Here is a 17,672-nt window from a genome sequence, read left to right as displayed (position 1 = left end):
ACCTGACAATTTTGATATTTTCAGTACCTCTAAATTTTTCAGAGAATCTCTATAAATCAAGCTTCCAACACAGACAGACTGTCTGAACGAATACTCTTAAAATAAAGATCTAAATCATCATTTACACTAGGGTATGGTATAAAATTTTAAGCACTTCTTGAAGTAGCTCAAATGAAACACTTGCTTTGTTTTTGATAACATAAACATTTTTAAGTGGCATGTACTAACCAACAATATTAGGTTGTGATCTTGTAAAAAAAGTTTAGAAGCCAAAAATCAGGAATATAAAATAATCTCATTACACATTGCTGGGACAATAAACTTAACTATGAAACCAGCACATTAGCATTCATAACAACTCCCCTGGATCTCTACTGAGAGATATTATCCCATTTTAGTATCTCATCCTCCACAAGGGAAACTCTAAAATATTTACTACATAGTGAAATCCTTCCTAATGTTATTAAAAAAAGCAAATTATCTTCCTAAAAGTAGACAATTCCCTTTATTCTTCCTCCTCCTCAATTTTTTTGGTTTTTTCTGAGGGAGAGGTGGGAGAGTGTTGTGCCATCTTTATTACTGAAGAATAATAGGGGAAAAGCAATTTGCATCTTCATAATGCAAAATACAGAAAAGTAAAGACAAAATGTAGATGTCTATACATGGTCAGCAGATGATTTCCATTTTCCTTAAGTGTCCAAAGAACAACAACATGAAACAATGGTTTGAAAATGGGAAATCAACTCCTGGGGAAAAAAACCTGCAGAGATGCCATTCCCATTCCCACCCATATCCCTACCTTCATCCTGAAAAAAGTGATGCTGGTCAGCAAATCCACAGTAGACTTCAGGTCCTGCAGCCGCTCACGGCTGCTGGCTGGGAAGTTATTCTGTTGACAAAAAAGGGAAACCCTGTTCGAAAGCACAGTCAGATCCATGCAAGGCTTCAAGCATGTGCTAAATAAGGAAACTGTCTTGGAAACATTTCCTGCTCAAGAAGCTTGTACCAGTCAAAACAATACTCAATAAATAAGGCCGTTTTGCTGCAGAAGCTTATCTGTTTGCTTAATTAAATAGCTTCTCACATAAATGTAATGTCTGTGGATGCCAGGAGACTGACAGCCCTTTGGGGCAGGAACGGTTTCCTTGGCTGTAGAAGGAGCAGGCTGGGAACAGCTCACCACTGGCAGCCCTGGTCTTTTGCCTGAGGTTATGTGAGACTTCTCCTTTCTGCACTCAGTGGTCTGTTTTTTGGCTTCTCTTCTGGGATGCCAAGGGGTATGGTGTATTCAACGCCTCTCCAGAGAAGTAAAGACCAAGAAGGAAAAATTAGCACTGCTCTCATAAGATGGTACTGGAACTAGCTAGAACCATGTGAGATGCCATATGTAAATACATATACTGAATGTGGCCAGCTTTGCTTTGCTTCTTGCACAACACTCTTCCCTTTCTGATCTCAGGCACTGTGCCCTTTCCAACATTCCCACTGTCTCCTGTGGACCTGTCTCCTTTAAGACCATTCATGCTCCTCAGCATGTTCTTACATTCAAGCTGATGGGATTGGTTTTGCTGCAAGTAAAAGAGCAGGGGCAACCTTCTCTTCACATAGCCTCTTCGTATCTGCACATTCAAAAATTATTAGATATGAAGGCAAAAAGAGCAAACGGGTAAAGTTTTCCCTTTTTACTGAGGACTTGCAGAAAAATATGCTGTCTCTTGACAGTAGTAATTGAGTATTACTGCAATTTAGCTAACCACTGCAGGCAATTTGATGCTTTTTGCAGTCATTTGTAGATGGTCCCTCTCAGACAGCTCTCCTGTTAAAAGTTAAGCCGTCCACACGTGGGTTCTCTGGAACTCAGGGTATTTACCAAAATGGAAGACTTCCATGGGTAAAGATCTAAATACAAACCATTTGAAGGATATAAATTTCCATCTCCTGTTTGGAAAGCTGCAAACTAACACCTTTTCTTTCAGAACTTAACCTGCCATTTAGGGTCTTAAAATAATTACTAAATGCTCCCATAATTCTTCAGTCATTTCTCCAAATATAATGTCAATTAAATTACACCTAAATTATTTAAACTACACAAATCTTTCCTGGCCCTTTATGTAAGATCTTACTTATTTGTGCACATTTCAGTTGCATCAGCTACCAAAAAGCAGCTTTTACTGAACACCAAGCAAACAAAAAAGGCAGCACTGCTACAGATTCCTATTGTCATGGGTTGATAATTTTCCCTCTGCTACTCCATGGATCAGCTGCCTCTATTTATGCCTTCTCTTTCTAGTAATGTAGCTTTAGAATAGCTCTTCACACAATATTCCTTTTATCTTCTTTTGTACCTTTCCCCTTTTCCTTTTTGTTTTGTCTTCCTAATGCACTTCTCTTTATCTTCTTGTGTTTTTCTCCTCTATACATTTTTCTGTGTTTCAGGTAAATGCTAAATCAGAAGTGGATTACTGAACAAAGTTGAAGCTCACATTTTGGCACCATTTTCAAAATTTTCAATGAATTAGTCACTGATTGAAATAATATAGCAAGGAATTTAAGGGAAAAAACCAGCCAAGTCACATGATAAGACAATATTGACTCAGGAGTAGCAAGGAAAGAAAGTGGAGGGTTTATGAAGCTTGTTGGACTAATGCCAACATCTGAAACTCATCTCTTCACAATCTGCTGAAGTGGGGGGGATCTCAAACCTGACCATACATCGTGATTTGAGTTTGCCAAACCTTAAATACGTGACAACATGGTGATCTAAAACATTTCTGTTCATATCTGATCTAAAATATAGTAGGGGAGAACAAGTCTATTTTCCCTTTTTAGAGGATACCCAAAGTAGCTGATAAAAGTAATTCAAATTATTTAATCCAATCCAACTTGGATTAGAAACTTCTGGGGAAGTATCAGAGATAAATACAGTGGACAATGCTCAAATTATTTCAGAAATCTTGAGCAAATTACAGTGGAAGAAAAAAACAAGGTCTAAGTTTCAATCCATTGCAAAACAAAACAGTACATTTGAGCAACAAGCTTGTCATGACAATTTCTTAAGACACAAACTATGCAGGAAGTTAGAAACATAAGAGAAATCCAAATGGTGTGTTTCCACTCTGCCCACCAGAATATCTGGAAGGATTCTGTTTATTCCCACTCACCCTGTACATTGAGAGATCAATCCGAAGTGAATTATGAAGCTGATCCAGAAGCTTTACAAATCGTTCTTTCTGTTGAGCAGAAAGCACCAGTAAACATTCACATATCACCACTGTCTAATCCATGTTCAGAGTAAGCAGCAAGATATCAGGTAATCAGTGTCAGATCTCATGAGAGCAGGAGAAAGCAGTATGGGTACTTGGCATTGTGCAAACAGTATTTTCTTTCAATTCTTGGATTTACTTTAAAATTGTAATTATTTCTGAAGTCTGTGAAACATCACAATTTCAGAAAAAATACTCCATTATCATTCTGAAGTAGAGGCAGAACAGAAACCATTCTGACTTTCCATCTGCAATTTACACCAAACTTGTATTTGAGAGAAAATACTTATTCAGAGATGAATAAATTACAGGCAGAAAAGGTCTAATTCAGAGCAATGATACAGCTCTGTGATCTTATCTAGACAAGTGACAAGTACTACAGGCTTCTTGTGACACAACTTCTTCAGGTCAGGTCTCTCCACTGAATTCTGATTTGGCATTGTGAACACCTCCTCAATCTATTAATCTCAGTCTGATGGGAAGCTTTTCCAAATACTTTTCCATCATGCTCAACTCCACCACAAATTATATACAAAACATTTTAACCATTAATGGTTAGACTTCTTTTGTGGTGGTGCTTTTCTTCTCCTAAAGCAGTTGCTGTTTTTAAAACCAAAGTTCTGAAATTACCAGATCACATGGTATATTTTACCAACAGCACTAACATGCAGAGCTAGTATTGTTTGCTCATTTCATACCATCTGTGCTCCACTGTAATGTGAACACAAAGAATCAACATCATAATGCATTACATTGATTGATATCTGAATTGTGTGATGATGAAGACAATAAACCCATGCTCTCTGTCTGGTATAGGAGTTCCACTGCTTTGAATTCCTCACAAATTTAATGTTATTTAAACAGAACAAGTTGTTTACTGAAGGGTGGAATCACTGTAGCAAATTAAAGAAGTCCAATCGCAACATCACCAAACACACAAACCTACCCCAAAATTGGAGGCTGCAAAGCGGTCCGAAGCAGACACATTTGTGGAGGCAGTGGTGTGTGCATAATAAGCATTGATATTGGCAAGTAAGGTGCTCATCACAGCTGGCACGCCTGGGCACATGTATTTAGAGGAGAGACATGCAAAATGCCTGCAAAAGGACAGTGATGTAAGTCATTCTGGTCTCTTTTGTGCAGCAGGACTTGACTTTATCCCTTTAATAGACCCCTTGTGCTGGCGGGCACCATGAACAGATGGAAGTTACGTTTCATCACTTTACAGAACTCTAGCATCCCTAAGTTTTTATTCAGAAAGGTGCCATCTAGACAACAGCTCAAAACAAAGAGAAATCCCTTCACTGCAGCCATTTCCAGATCATAAAACAGCTTCTCAGCCATTTGCTGCCGACAGTACGTGACTTAGTGACGCCCTGGGTCCTGATGCCAATTCCTAGAACCAAGCCTGACACAAGGAAATTGACACGATTTGCTGCTGCTTGAGGCAGACACAGGTTCTGAGGTGTCATGAGGTGGCAGCAGCCGGAAAGCATTAATGGCCAGTGAGAGTACACACCAGAATTTCTGTGCTGCGCTGATATGTTTAATTCCTTATGGCTAACCCATTCAGCCTGCAAGAAGTGTGCACACTCATCTGCATTTTCCCATTCTCTCATTAAATGCAGGGAAACCTCCTTCAGGAAATCTCAGAATTATGCTAGGAGCATTCAGGCTTGTGAAATGATTAAAAAAAAATTAAAAAAATCTGTTAGTCCTACAAAAAAAATAATCAGAGCTTAAGAGGTCTTACATCATGGGAAATGGCAAGTTCATTTCAAGAGGCAGAAGATATGGACCATTTTTATGCAGACATACTCACTGAGAAATCTAATCTAATCTGGGAACCACTTTACAAATGTAACCTTCTCCCTAAGGGACTCAGAGAATCACAGAACAGTTTGGGCTGGTCATCTAGTCCAGCCTCTGCAGTGATCAGGGACCCACTGCTCCAACCAGACCAGGCTGCTCAAAATTCCATTCAACATGACCTTGAACACTTCCAGGTTATGTAGGACATCTACCACTTCTCTGGGCAGCCTCGTCTATCCATGTTTCATCCACTGTTTCACCACCCTCACTGTAAAATATTTTGTCCTTTTATCTATCACAAATCTAACCTCTTCAAGTTTAAAACCATGCTTGTTACTTAACACTTGCATACTAATTGGTCATTTAGGCACTGGGTAAATACAAGCACATGAAATGGCTTCATTTAAGAAGAGAAGCTGTGAGGAATGGGGATCTAACCAGAGAGGCTTCCACCTTCATCCTTGGAAATTTTTCACATCCCTGAGCAGTCTCGTTCAACTTTCAAGTTAGCCCTGCTATAAGCAGTGATTAGACCTCCAGAGAAACCTGCCAATTCTCTTCCATTTTGGCTTAAACCAATAGGCAGAAAAGCTGCTTGCAAGGTGACATTAAGTACAGTTCCTAAGTCATCTAAGGACCCATAACCCAAAACTTTTAGCTTCTAATGTGAAAAAGTTCACTTTTGTCTGCTACATTTAATATTACATTTGAAATAAGAAATGAGCTAAGTATAGCAATACTAGTCTTTAAGAGGAAGAATGACTAATCCCAAATCCAAGTAAAATTATAGAGACAAGGAAAAGGTTCTTTGAAGACAGAGAACTGCATTAACCTAGCTCCAAAGAGAACAAATCAGTGGCACCATTACTCAAACTTACTGGAAGTGCTTTCAGCAGCACCTGAGAAAACAGTCTCTTCAAAGAACTGTAACATTTGCCACAACAGACAGATAGGACAAATGCTTCCACAAAACATCACCCCTTCTCATATCATCAAAAACCTTCAGTGGGAACCTTGAGCAACACCTTTTTAACAGAAGAGCTCTCAAAGAGAGACTGGAGAGTCTCAAAACAGGAACAGCAGACAAAAATTTTTAAACTTTGAGGACGTCAGTGATTCAAAGACAGGAAGTCTCTTCCCATTCACGGTAAGCCCCAAAAGGAGCAGCTGCCACTGCCAAGCTTTCCATTATCAATACACTTCATCTGCTAAACAGTGAGAGTTACATCAATCAGTTACACCAATTATCTGCACTAAGGAACACAGGAAATGCATCTTACGTCATGGCCTGGTATATTGACTCAATGCCATAACGCATTGCAAATTCATCCACGATCTCTTGGGCTGTCTCATCAAAATACACCTTCCATGCATCATCTCCTTTGGCATCAGGGATCTTCACCACCCCATTCCCTTGCACATCTGTGAGATGGTGAAAGAGATTCTGAAAAACAAAACAAGGACAAGTTTGTATGTATGTGAGGCTGCTGAAGACGCTAAGTAAGATTCATGAAGAGAGTGAAACTGCTAATGTGGTGGCACTATCACAACTTTCTTTGTTCTCCTCCTCTTTTTTCCCCCTGTCCACTCTGTATTTTTTGCTTTTACCTTTTCCTCTTGAATGAATCTCATAGCTGAATTTTTCACATGCATACCTACAACTTTACCCAGCAGACAACGTGAATGATGCAGAAGAGTGCTTTAGTGCACTGAAGCCATACACTAATTAGTTTTCCTGAAACCTACGCATTTCTGTTCTCATCATGAAAATGCGTTAACATGGACAAGCTATTTAAACTAGCTGATGTTACAGCTCTGTATCAGCATTGTAATTATTATTATACAGAACAGTCCAAACAGATTTCTTTTCCTGAAAAGGATACCCTTAAGATCACCCCTAACAACTAGACACTTGCATTATTATTATTCAACATAACCTTTCACTTTATCTAACACTGCAAAAGTTTTCAGCTATCATTGCTATGCAAAAATTGCACATTCAGCTCAGTGGGCTTCTCAGTAATCCTCAAATTCATGTCACTTACAGATTCATCAGCCTGTCAGAGAATGGCTCCCTACAGTAAGCGATGCAGAAGTCTAATGATCTCATTAGTAGCTAGAGTACTCTGCTTTACAGTAGTGTATTTCCTGATTATATTATTCTTTCTGCAAATCATCTTCATTTTAGAATACACAAAAGAAAAAAGTGATAGTTAAAAGATACCTACTTGCAAAAAAAAAGAAACAAGTGAACATGCATGTTCAAAGGACAAAACCAGAACAGCTTACCAAATAGTAGCCATCACTGAAATTAAAAACAATAAATATATTGAAGGATACAATACAGCCTACTAAAAGAAGAATACTTTCTGAGCTTTATATTTCTCTTATAGAGAGTTCCCTGACAAGGCCAGAAGACACCACAGAGCTCCTCCAGCACAGTGGCTGAATAAATATGCTGTTCCTGTAGATGGACATTCCTCTCTGTGATACAACTGTCCTTCTCTGTGTAAGATGCATTTGTTTAACCCTCACTGACCTCAGGATATTCTTATATACAGGGCTCTGACTACTCTCCCTTATTCAGACACTTTTGAGACTGACCCTGCTGCCTGCCTTTTCTTTGACACAGACAGACTGGGCATTTCTCCAAGACAGGGTTTCCCTTCAGTCTTTTCGAAAGTCATCCTTGGATTTCTCCCAACTTCTGCAGCACTGCCTGTCTAGCTCAGTCCATCCTGAGACAGTCAGTACCCAGAAACCTCAGCTTAATCTTCTGTTCCCCAACAACTGTTCATAACTACACACCACTGCAGCAGCACAAAAGAGTTTATATCACCAATACCTGCATCACTCAACAGCCCAAGACAGAGACTCTCCTCAATCAGAATTTACCCATAATGCATTTTAGTATGCTTCCTCTAAAGAAAGACAGAAATACAGAAGTACATGTTGAAAACATCACTCAAGGAAATTCACATGTTTCTCCACCTTAAACTCATCATGGCTCTGAGTGGAACCAAAGCCTGATCTCTGACAGCAGCACAGCTGTGACAGTTGGACACACTGAGCCAGCCAGTCCCCAGTGTCAGGGAGAAAGGTTAAAACTGCCTTTGCCTTCCTGACAAATGTGGGTTTGATGATTCAGTGTGTTACCACTGTGTGGCAGGGAAAAGAAAGCTCACCTAGGGCACTGAGGTACATTTCAATGAAATAAAAATCAGAAAATTGCTTTTTCAATAGTCAGAATGAACAGATATTCCCACTTCTTACCTCATGAAGGCAAGTGTACTGAACATGATATGGAGCCACTTTCTCCTCGCCTTTGATCTCCACACTGATCTGCAGGCGAATAGCCCCGGACACTGCAGACTTATCTGTTCGCTTCTCTAGAAGGCAAAACCATCAGCAATTACATGCATTGCTCATGTTCAGAGCACAGCCATCTCAGGGTGACAACACTGGCAAAAGGAACTGCTGGAACCTCGGGCTGAGTCACCACAGTGAAAACTTTCTCTTTTCTTTCAAAACATTGAATAACACTTAAGCAGACATCAGCAAAACAACCTCAATATGACACATCTAGTTAGAACTATGCACATTTTTGGACATAAGACACCCTTTCTGCCAGTAAATGTGCTACAGGGTCTTGAATTAAGTCAGCTGAACTAGAATCACCAAGAACAGATTCCTTTTCTGAGAACAGCGCTGACTGATGTGGAATTTGTCCCTAACTTCACCATAACCCTAAACTCCTGGGAACTGCTGGAAGAAGATTTTGGATCTCCTAGGAGATGACAGGTTCACAGTGCCTGGTCAACTCAGTACCACCTGGTTGCTTGCTGGTACTTTCTACAACAGTAACTGGAAAAGGTCTCACCAACTTGCCAGCCCAGTGCAGTGCACTCGAAGTTCTTACAGACTGGCAAAATGCTTGTGTTGACACCAAAAAAAGAGCACAGGACAGCATGTTTCCAGCAGAATAGAGTCTTGCTCCAAGCATTTCTTCCACTCTGTTTTTAAATAGCTGACAGAGAAAAACATCAACCTTCTGGCACGTTACACTCCATTTTAACTGGGAGCAGCTTTGCAGCTGCTCTGCAGCAGCATCACATGCCCTTGAAACCATGCAAACTTTTTCTCCCTTTCTTGCAAATTGTCCACATTCATCCAAGTGCCCTCAAAAGTTCTGAAACCAACATATAACACGCTTTCAGTCCCAAGGCCCTGCTCACCAAGGTTGTACCAAACATCCATTTCTCCACTCAGAGTGCGAACTTCTATGATTGTTTGCCCCAGGAAATCATCTGACTCGCGTTTCAGCCTCTGCTTGACACGAGACTTGATGTCATCATCTTCATCCCACACTCGCACCTTGATCCGGTCAGAGGAATTATGGCACTCACTGCAAACAAGAGAAAATGTAATTTTAAGAGTGTGCAATGCAGCCAACATTTATTTGCTACATTCTCTGTACTCCTCTTGACCCACTCCTTCAACATCAGAGTGATATATTAGCAAAGTGTAAACAATGCGTATTTATTCAAAAGTGGAGTGTCTGATATGAACCACACAGCACCTTGTTGGTGCATTCTAAATGCTCCTGTGACACGGCAGATACTCCAAATGCATGCTGAATGACAGCCCTGCCCCAACCTCAGCCACCAACTTCTGACTTCCCAAGCAGCTGTGACTCTGCTGCTTGTCCTCACTCTCAGCAGCAGCCCACAGAACTTGGGAATTCTCTTCACAGCTGTCAGTTTTGCTGTGAAGCCCACAGAAGCCTGGGGATAGCTAGGTTGGTTAATGCCAGCATACACCCCCGCAGAAAATGACAATCATCATCTAACTGGTTTCAACAGCTCTCTCCATCAATAACCTCCTGTTCAGCTGCAGGCTGTAAGGACTACCTGTCTTTATGCAGTTTCTAGGTTAGCACAGTGAAGACCTGTGACAAACACTCTTTGTGCTAGTTTTTAACAAAGGATAAATAGTTCAGGTGGAGGTAGATCTCCTTCTTCAAAGACAGTCACAAAGCAGTAGTGTATCAATGCATAATACATTACAATCAGATGATACACCACACTGCCTGAGGAGAACGGGTGTGATACAGTAGTTACAGCATTGGTATTTAATTACTAGAATTGATTCTGCCTATTATTCACAGCTTAGACTGATACTTTGTGCTCCGGGCAGATCAATAAAGACATTTCCATTAAAAGAAGCAGTTTACTGTGTGATGAATCAGCACCCTCCAGTATAATGCACAGACAGGATTTAAAGACTCTCCCCCTTTTTCAGGTGTTTCAGATACCTTTTGTATATCCACACAGGCTCTTGGATGTCAGAAGTGGGTAGAACCGTATTATAACAGCTCTGCTCATTTACAGGGCATGCAATAAAGCAATTTGAATGCTCATATGAGACCATGACAAGGGTGATTACTCACCATAACCACTACAAATGTCTACCCTCAAGCAAATAAAACCTATGAAAACAGGCAACTGCTGCTGAAGGCCTGTTTTCCAGCCTTTTTAACATTAACATGCTGCATCTGTTGCTAAGCAACAGGAAAAAAGAAGAAATGGGTCAGAAGAGCTCTGCTAAGCCTGGTCAATAGGATGTGGCAGTGGCTGGTTATGAGCATGCTCTCTGCCAAGAAACCATCTGGGCTCTTAGTGCCACCATTGTGATTCAGGACAATGTTTAAGAGACATCCATGCAGCTCCTACTGATTTTTCCAGTAGAGGGGAATAGATGGGAATTATATGGACAAGGTTAGAGGCAATTCCATGCAGCCCGGATCACAGGCAGAGCACATCACTGTTCCCTGCCTTCACTGTGCAATCAAATCTGTATTTAGAGTTCAGAATAAAAAGAGTTCAATGTTTATCTCCTATCTTACTCTCCTCTCCCGCCTCCTTTACTTCAAGAATGTCTTCCCAACAAAACCATGCAAACAAGTGATCACAAGCAGGGAATGGTTGGAATGCTGCTCTTTGTAGCACTCAAATTTATCCGAGTGATTTGCCATGTCTACCAGCAATACACCATAAGCATGTAAAAGAAATCCTCTGTTCCTGACACAGTGCACTGCTGTACAGCCTGGCAGTATTGTAGAGGCTCAGTGTTCAGAAATGCACGGGTGCCTCAAAACACAACTGGGACACAGAGCCATTTACCAAGCATCCATAAGTTAACTCCTGACTTCTTCAGAAATCACCTTCTGGCTGACAGCTCTTTTATAGGACCACTTTGGTCTTTTTTCTTTACTTCCAATGGTCTTTCCTTAAGGAAAACATTCACTTTTCAAACCTAAATCTAACTTAAGCAGTCACAGACGCATCAAGCCCTGCCTCTCAGGTGTCTGGCTGTCATCATACACTCAAAGACAGCAGCATAACTCAGTGCAACATCCTACAGGAAGCCTTCCAATAGCATTTACTGAGCTACTAAAGCTTCTATTTTACCACACCTTTCCTTGTTGTTTGTAAGAGAATGCTCAACTTGCTTTCCTTGTGCTGGTGCCATGCCAGAGAGTGAGCTTCATCACCCTCTTACTGCAGCTGAAAGCCTTGAGCTGGTAGCTTACCATCAAAGGGTAAGTCTGTAGAACCATAGTCCTTGATTTGGTGAACAACACAGTTGTGTAAAAAACAGTTCACTTTTCAGTGAGCACCCCAAATCAGAATCATGAACATTGGAAGACTTGGGCTTGCTGATGGGTAAGAATTTTCTAATTAATGATAAATAGCTTCCAATTTGTGACAGTGACATCACTCCATAAGACTGTGTCTAACAAGCTCTGCTGCTAGAAGCTCTCCCCATCATTAATACAGAAGCTGGCATATTTCTCAAGATGCCTGCCCCACTTCTTGATATGTTTTTATGAAGCTTGATTTTACTGTGTGCACACATATGTCTGTCCACCCTCCTACAGCTGAGCTCTCACAGCCTTTCCCAAGAGGATGCACAGAAAAGAAACATTCTGTGACCCCACCAAAAGAAAGAAATTACCAAATACTTTCAGGTCCATTTTAGAGATCAAGAGACTGGAAACCAGGTTTGCTATGTACATGGCTCAAACCCTTTATTTTTTACCCATATTGTCTCAGTGTTTGGAGTGGTGCCATTTTTATAAAAGCACTTACTTTTACACTTCAAGCTACCAAATGAAGTAACATTTTCCAGAAACAGCATAGAAAATCTAAAAGAAAAATTAAAATCAGATTTTTTTCCATTAAGATTTTCTGCCTCAAGCCAGTCATTGCTGCACTGAGCCTGCTTCTGCCGACTTGCTCACTACCCCACTCTCTACCTCGATCTATTTTGCCACATTCCCCTTTAGTCTTACACAGCACCGAAGCCCCAGCACCCACACACGTCCCCTGCACTGTCAATATTTGGGTCTCTTCCCATGCCCAGCTGAGGGGAAGCACGAGAGCACACGAAGCTGTGGTTAATTCTGGTCTGCTCACACAGTGACATGCCCACACACAGATTAATTAGTATATTGGTGGCTAAACAGAACAAGCAACTGTAGAATTTACACTATAGTTCCTCCCACAATGAAGTTAGTAATTTGTATCCGTCTAATGTAGCTCCAACTTCTGAAAAAAAAATTGTAGGAAATGATTCTTAGTTCTAAGATCTCTGCCACTCTGAAAAGGCTGGGCCAGATGAGCTTGGATGATGTCAAGGGTCTGGTACAGGTCACTGACTCATCTCCTTTAAAACACGGAGAGAAATAAAAAGGAGAAGTGTCAAAAATGACCAGAATACTACTTCTGAACCAATGATTCATTCTTTGAAACAAAAACCCCAACAACATTTGTGCTGAATTTGCTTATTTTACCCTGTAGAACTGATAGGCTAATAAAGACAAAACATAACACTTAGATTTACGCAAGAACAAACAAGGAAAGTAAAAGACCAGAGGAAGAAACAATATTTTGCAGATTTTAACATAGGTCAGTCAAGCCCAGAATTAAGTAGTTTTATTGTATTTTGGGGGGTTTTTGGTATTGAATAAAAAATATTTATGCTTCAAAGAATCTAGTGAATGTCTGTGTGTTCATATTCTGTGAGCAGTTTCCTTCCTGCTGACATAGTTCTGAAGAAGGACCTGTAAAGTTCCACAGTCCAGTGCAGGGGACATTTCATACAATGACAGAAAAAGAGAAAAGAAAGAAAGAGAGAAAGAAAGAGAGAAAGAAAGAGAGAAAGAAAGAGAGAAAGAAAGAGAGAAAGAAAGAGAGAAAGAGTGAAAGAGAGAAAGAGAGAGAGAAAGAAAGAGAAAGAGAGAAAGAGAAAAAGAAAGAGAGAAAGAGAGAAAGAGAGCAAGAGAGAAAGAAAGAAAGAAAGAAAGAAAGAAAGAAAGAAAGAAAGAAAGAAAGAAAGAAAGAAAGAAAGAAAGAAAGAAAGAAAGAAAGAAAGAAAGAAAGAAAGAAAGAAAGAAAGAAAGAAAGAAAGAAAGAAAGAAAGAAAGGTGCAGAGCTGCTTGCAGAAATAATGGATGAGAGTACCAGAGGTGGGAAAATGCAAAGGAGAGAATAGATCATCAAGATTTTAGGACCTGTGATCATTTGAAGAGTACAGTTCTGCTTCTGAGGAGCAAAGCCTAAAAAAGGGTAGTGATTTTGTGGAAAATGAGAAAGGAAGGAGTAGTTGTAGCAACCAGTATGTGAAAGACCAGTAAAAAGTTGCAACAACATACAGAGGAGGAGCAGAAAAAAAAGTTGTTTTGGGAAATGGTACAGCCGAAAAAGCAGGAGGATTCGAATGTGGATCAAATGAAGTGTCAAAACATTGCAGGGTCCAATTGTCAGCTCAGCTGTGGCCAACTGCAGCGAGAATGGAAGGCAAAAAACTTCTCAGAAGAGGCTCATTTTTAAATGATTACAAGACTCCTCTTTTAGGGAGAAAAAAGGACAGTGGAGAAAACACCTAAGGCAAAATCAGAGTGGAAAGAGAATGAAGAAAAATCCTCAGTACTTTGCAAGTTAAGCATGACAGCAAAATAATATGCCCTGAGAGCCCACTGTTGCTGTCTAAGAACAAAGAAATGCGTTTTCACTTCTTACTAGCATGAAGCTCTTTTCTTAGGAGAACAAGTACAATCATTTGCTGTTACCAATGTTACAACACCAACGGACAAATTAATGGTGCAGCTCTTCTAACTACAAAGAGCAGATAAAGAGATTCTGCATTTTACAACACTAGCTACATTAACTCAGCTTGCCAACTAGTGCTTGCCATGAGACATCAGGTCTGCATTCAGATTTAAGTCTCATGTTGGTAACTGAGCAGGGAAACAAGCGAGATTTTATCAGAGTGCCAGTTTCAGTATCTGCAGTACCTGGAGATTAAAGAAAGCAGAACAAACTGGATGGCCTCTGTCACAGTGAAGGGAGTCTGAGGGGGAAGAGTTACAATTGTTATAAACATAGTGATCTCAGAAGGGGAAGTCTAAAATACAGCTCTGGAACAGCACACTTAATCACAGAGATAACTGAAAGAGGTTGAGCTTGACAACTTGCTCAGCAGCTAAAAGGAAAATTTTGGGACCAAACAGAAGCCTTTGGGTAACTAGCCAGTGGTTAGTTGAGAGTAGCACCATTCTCAAAGGATTAGCAGGTATGTATATCATGTGGGCTCTGCACATCCAAGTAAAATATTTGCTATCTGCTAGCACGAGGCTCTGCATTCATTCTAACTCGGTTATTCTTCTGCAGTAAGAAAGAATAAACATGCCTCTTGCAACCTGTTCAGACAATGTAATCTGTTCCAGGCAATGACTTCACACCCACCATTCAAAGCTTCAAACACAGCTGTACTCAGACTATACAACTTCAAGGGGGTATTATTGTAAAATGAACAAGTAATTTTGCACCTACGCCAGAAAGAACAGTAACATTTAATGCTCACAATGTTAAAGACTATGGCATTCCCTGAACAAAAGGTATGGACAGGCAGCCTCCAAACAACCCCAGAGCTCTCCATTTAAAACTGAAATTGCCCTGTGGTCAGCTTTGTCCTCCTAACACTGTCTCCTACTGTAACCCATACAAAATGATGCTCAGCTTCAGCCTTTACAGAAAAAAAAAGATTCCAGGAACTCTGTAATTTCTACTGACAGTCTAAAACATCTCTAAATCTGTCTTGTTTTAATTGCACTGAGTGTGGCAAAAATAGCTTCCTTCTAATATTACTGGACTGAATCCTAAGAAAACAAGAGTTATGCAGACTTGTTATGAAAGCTTCTATGTTCCAACAGGTTTTGTGAAAAAAAAAAAAAAAAAAAAAACAAACCCAACAGCTAGCTTGAGAAGAGAAACCCCTACCAGCTGCTGTCCCTGGAAAGCCTACAGCCAGCTGGCTCTCATGGACCACCCACTACAGACAACTCAGAATCCAGCTGCAGAGAGGACACATGCTGCCTTCTGTCCAGCCAGAGCTAATGGCAAGGGAAGAAAGCTGAGGGCATGGGGAGAAAAGTACACAGCAAATGGAGGAGGACATCTCTAAGCCTGCACATCGCAACTAGAGGAAAGAAATTAGGATTTACTGCAAGAGGAAAAGGATGCAAATCCAAGGAAAGCAGGGTTTCCTTAGTGCATGTTCACAGAACATAATGCTACAGCAGTGCCTGGAGTCCCCCACCAAGCTTCCTGCTGCCAAGCACCACATATGCAGTCTGCATCAAGCCTGTAACACTTTGAACAGAGCAGAAAAATCAACACCTTATGTTTTCAAAGGTCTTCAAACGCTAATGAAATACACAAAAATCCCTCCATAACAACCTATTTCCTAAAGCTATAGATGTAAATACACAAAGACATAATTTTCAGAAAGAAACAGCCTGCAAATTGCTTGCTCAGGCAACATGAATACACTGCAAGAACTGGTGATTAATCAAAGCCGATGCCTACAGTTACACAGGCTAGTAATGACCTAAAAAGCACTTATAATGGAAACCCAAAGTATTTTGAACTTTGCCTTTTCTAAAATATGATTCTAAATCTGGACTTTAGAATTGGGTCAAACCTACCACATTTTTTTCTGAAAATACATGGAAAATGAACAAAGCCATTTTTGGGGAGAGATATTTAAGTTTATATACTTTTGTACCAATCACTGTAAACAAGCAGAAACGCCCCTATTTAAAGTACCAGAGACAAAAAAAAAATTCAAACCTATTAAAGCTGCTTTTAATAAACTTTATGGAGCTTGTAGAAAGAATTGTATCACTAATTTGTACAATGTGTGCCTTCATTCATGCCATGGTTATAATAACAGTGTTATAACTTTAATGACTGATGCACACAGATTTCTGGTTCTACATTCAACCTCTGAAAACACACTGGAATTGTGATCACATGAAAGGCACTAGGCATCTAATGAACATCAGCAATAAACAAATCCACCAAGCCAGCACTGCTGACACACACATTAGTAACTAACCTGACCTCTCTACTTACACATCTTGCTCCTTTTTAACTGTTTAACCATTTTGAACATGAAAGATTTCATATGTCTACTGCAAGGCTATCAGTAACTACTAGCACACCTTTCTCTCACTACTAGAAACTGACCTCATTTCAAGAATCAAAGATACCTCCCCATCCAACCCCCTAAAATCTGACAATCTCTTGATTGACGTGACAATCTTTTCTAAAAAAGCCTGGTATGTAATGGGTATTTTGGGCCTGAATGTGTTGATTTAAATTTCCATTTGATTATGGGTTAGAAAATTTTAGAACCTAAAGAGCTGTAAGCTGCAAAAAGATCCATAAATGCAAAATAGAAACACGGGTGTGTAGAAAACCAGTGCTGCACACACTTCTAAATTATTCTCTCCTCATCCAGCAGAAGGTGAGCTTTAACATCTACTAATGAAACAACACACTGATTGCAGTACTGAATGCTCTCCAGCCATCAGTTTGGAAACTATGCTCATTCCCTTCATCTCCTCCTGCTTTTTCAAGGCGAGGAAGGCAACCACCACAGGCAAGACAGAAAGTAGCATCAACTCTAATGCCCAAGAGCATTTTATCTGCTGAATCATAGACATGGCAATTAAGTCTAAACAGTATCACCATTAAAATGGTGACATTTATCACACTCTGCTATCTATCTTTAAAAAGAGTATTTGCTGAGGCTCCTAAAATTAGAAGGGAGCACACTGCAAATACCATGGTAACTACTTGGCATGGTAAATCAGGGTCCTTAAGGCTCCCACACAGACTTGCTGCTATTGTGACTAGAGTTATCCAAATGGCACATAAGCATTCTTACTACTTACCAAGCAGAAATGTTACCTTGGATTAAACTAAGAATAAAGCCAGGGGCTTACTCACTCAAAATAGCAGTAGGATTTTTCTGACGTTAATGAGTAGCTCAAAACTGCTTAAAAATAATTTTGTTTCTACTGTACATTGTAAAGACAAAGCTGGACTGATATGGAAATGATTTTTAAACACAAACAAATTGCACTTTGCAGAGAGAGCTCCCCCCAAGCTGCTTAGGAAAGAACAGGGAGGAAAAGAAAGGAAGGAGAGAGATGGTACAATGGAAGACCTTACACATTAAAAGAAA

General features: G+C 40.1%; 1 protein-coding gene across 8 annotated transcripts in view; it reads right to left on the bottom strand.

Annotated features, from left to right (window-relative positions):
- Window positions 1-17,672, bottom strand: part of UNC13B (unc-13 homolog B) — a 207,347-nt gene that overhangs the window by 51,441 nt on the left and 138,234 nt on the right. For all 8 annotated transcript variants that reach the window (XM_064405327.1, XM_064405329.1, XM_064405328.1 and 5 more), the window contains 6 exons: window positions 9,311-9,480; window positions 8,349-8,464; window positions 6,356-6,519; window positions 4,210-4,360; window positions 3,162-3,230; window positions 800-889 (listed from right to left, as the gene is read on the bottom strand). In XM_064405327.1, the coding sequence (XP_064261397.1) occupies window positions 800-889; window positions 3,162-3,230; window positions 4,210-4,360; window positions 6,356-6,519; window positions 8,349-8,464; window positions 9,311-9,480 (760 nt within the window). The remainder of the gene's footprint in view (window positions 1-799; window positions 890-3,161; window positions 3,231-4,209; window positions 4,361-6,355; window positions 6,520-8,348; window positions 8,465-9,310; window positions 9,481-17,672) is intronic.

This window comes from Passer domesticus, chromosome Z (genome assembly GCF_036417665.1).
Source record: "Passer domesticus isolate bPasDom1 chromosome Z, bPasDom1.hap1, whole genome shotgun sequence".
In the NCBI taxonomy this organism is placed as follows: Eukaryota; Metazoa; Chordata; class Aves; order Passeriformes; family Passeridae; genus Passer; species Passer domesticus.
This window is presented reverse-complemented; position numbering and strand designations above follow the sequence as displayed.